Below are 3,120 nucleotides of genomic sequence, written 5' to 3'. Positions count from 1 at the left end.
CCCCCCCCCCCCCCCCCGTTGTTTTATCAAAATATCCTCTAATGCTGTGTATCTATTCATTTTGGAGATTGTGAGGAACTATTAATATTGGTTGAACTAATAAGGCTATGGAAACCTTAATTTCCTTTGTGATAATTAAAGTATTTCTATCTATTTATCCGTTTCTGTCAATGTGATGGGTGAAATATAGCTAACTAAGTAAGTAACGTGACATTGTTGACAAGGAGCTAGTGTCTAAAAATAAGGAGTTGGTATCGAAATAACACTTTATTTTGACCTGTCAGGATCTTGTTTTGTAACCACATTGGCAGCAATGGACCTCCATAAAGAGAAAAAGTAAAGTACAAGCATCTCAAATGTGTACTTAAGTACAGTACTAGTGTACTGTTCACGTGCAGGTTATCTGTGGAGTATGTGTGTCATGACAAAAAGTAGACCTACCTGAGGCTGAGAGCTAACTGATTAACATCGTTATCTCTGTGAATAGAATCCATAAAAAAATGTGAATGGACAACTTTGATTGACACCTTCCTGTCTGCGGTTTTTAGGAAAAGGAGGAAAGAATCGGCGACGTGGAAAGAATGAGAATGAGTCCGAGAAGAGAGAGCTGGTGTTCAAAGAGGATGGACAGGGTGAGTAAAGTCAAGGAACACCAAAGTCAACTAAAGCTCCATCTCTTTGCTAACTGATGTGTGCTTAGCAAGGGTTAGAATAATCTCTGGTCCCACGAAAGCTCTCGATCCAGCGGGCAATTTTTTGTTCCTACCCTCACCCATGGTCATGAAGGCTGGGTCAGGACCCAAAGAACCAGATCCAGGGTACAAGCGGCCGAAATGGGTTTCCTCAGGAGGGGGGGCTGGCGTCCCCCTTAGAGATCGGGTGAGAAGCTCAGTCCTCCGAGAGGAGCTCGGAGTAGAGCCGCTGCTCCTTCATGTTGAAAGGAACCAGTTGAGGTGGTTCGGGCATCTGGTAAGGATGCCTCCTGGGGGGGTCCCTAGGGAGGTGGTCCAGGCACGTCCAGCCGGGAGGAGGCCTCTGGGAAGACCCAGGACTAGGTGGAGGGACGTCCAGCTGGGAGGAGGCCTCGGGGAAGACCCAGGACTAGGTGGAGGGACGTCCAGCTGGGAGGACGCCTCGGGGAAGACCCAGGACTAGGTGGAGGGATTATATCTCCAACCTGGCCTGGGAACGCCTTGGGATCCCCCAGTCGGAGCTGGTTGATGTGCTGCCCCCGAGACCGGATAAGCGAATGAAGATGGATGGTCCCACGATTCATTTTGATTATCTTGATGCACCACCTCCTCAATTTTATTACACTGTACACTGCTACAAGTTGTAATCAACACATTCAAGTGGTCAGATATGTATAAACTCCCCTTTTTATTGCATCTGCTCCTAACAAAAAAGACACGTCCTATATGTAACATAAGTTACAAGAGTCTAAACACCGCAGAAAACTGCACACGGAAGTTCAACTAGCAACGTCAGTAGGCACTGATCGATTATGGGATGTCACTGCATTGATGCAGAATTGTCCAGGTCAGCATGGCAATATGTGGATGCGTCCAACACCCCTAGTTCTTGGTTATGGTTCTCCAGAGCTGCATCCAGGACACCCCGTAACCCTTGCCGTAGTAACTGAAGTCACCACATTGTATTTCTGCTGTTAGTAGAGAAAAGACTTGTGGTCGGCGATTCACGTTGATTAAAATCTGTAAAAAACAATGCGCCCGGATAGCTCAGTTGGTAGCGTGGGCGCCCATATATAGAGGTTTAATCCTCAACGCAGCGGGCCCTGGTTTGACTCCAACCCGCGCCCCTTTGCTGCATGTCATTCCCCCTCTTTCTCCCCTTTCATGTCTTCAGCTGTCCTGTGTAATAAAGACCTCAAAATGCCCCAAAAAATGATCTTTAAAAAAAACTGAAAAACAAGCTAACTTTCACATCTGAGTAGAGCCGAAACGCTCAGTCAATAATCACAGAATTGTTTAATAATTTGATCTTCCAACAGGGCGGCCCCCTTTCAGCCGGCTCTGCTCTGCCTTCAGCTCATCTTTTTATGTGACGTTACGTTTCCAGACTTGCAGGAAAATTTGGGGCATAAGTTGTCGCACACTGTGGCTACGGCTTATATATCCGATCAAGTTGGAATTAATTCTCATAAACCGGATGCTTTCCCACAGGGAATTGGTTAGGGGAGGTGGTGATAGCTGACGTGAATGTGGTTACTACAATAGTTTAAAACCGCTCCTTACTCAGGCATCGGCATAGGGTCTGGAACCATAATACGGCCTCTTGTCCCTTTTGTCATTTCCGGGTTAGCACTCCACCAATCAGATTGGTCCTTGAGTCCGACAGCCCGCCTTCCAATTCAACAGGTCAAATCGGCCCAAATGAAGGCCGATGGCTCTGAACGGACCGAGTAGCCTCGAGGCACTGACCTCACCAGACTGTCCGGACTGTAACCGGGTCGGGGTGTCAGTGCCTAACGTTGCCCAAATGTTATAATACATATGATACAAATGTTAGAATTGGAGCAGAGTTAATGTGTGGATTTCAAGTGACGCAAGACACCTATTAGACGGTGGCAAACCTATGAATAATATGCATTTTATTTCATGAATTTCTCCCTGTGAGGACCTCCCTATGATGTATCTGGTATCTGACTGTGTCGGCGCTTCAGGTTCATGTAAATGTCGTGATCTCTCTCTCTGTTTTTATCACCTTGGTTTAACAGCCGCTTGTTCTCTTGTGTCCTCCAGAATATGCTCAGGTGATTAAAATGCTGGGGAACGGACGTCTGGAGGCTATGTGCTTTGATGGAACCAAGCGGCTTTGCCATATCAGAGGAAAACTCCGGAAAAAGGTAGGAATGTCCTGACCGTCCCTCGCAAACCCCCCTGCCCCACACACACACACACACACACACACCCTAACCAGCCCACACAGGAAACCTCCTAACATAATGCTGAGTCTGCGTGTTGTTAATGGTCAGTCGGCCACCATTCATGTGGCAGTGTGGACTCAATTGACCGCGTGTGTGGTGGTCACAAAGTGCAATGTGTTGCTGTATGACATGGGGTAATCTCTCTCTCTCTCTCTCTCTGTCTCTCTCTCCCC

The 3,120-nt window shown here is 47.2% G+C and overlaps 1 protein-coding gene across 1 annotated transcript in view; it reads left to right on the top strand.

Moving 5' to 3' along the window:
* Nucleotides 1-3,120, top strand: part of eif1axb (eukaryotic translation initiation factor 1A X-linked b) — a 9,144-nt gene that overhangs the window by 607 nt on the left and 5,417 nt on the right. Inside the window, exons 2-3 of the mRNA XM_034861723.1 lie at nt 549-632; nt 2,763-2,866. Of these exons, the coding sequence (XP_034717614.1) occupies nt 549-632; nt 2,763-2,866 (188 nt within the window). The remainder of the gene's footprint in view (nt 1-548; nt 633-2,762; nt 2,867-3,120) is intronic.

This window comes from Etheostoma cragini, chromosome 22, assembly GCF_013103735.1.
Source record: "Etheostoma cragini isolate CJK2018 chromosome 22, CSU_Ecrag_1.0, whole genome shotgun sequence".
NCBI lineage: Eukaryota > Metazoa > Chordata > Actinopteri > Perciformes > Percidae > Etheostoma > Etheostoma cragini.
Note: the sequence above shows the minus strand (reverse complement) of the source record. Positions and strands in the feature narration are given on the sequence as shown.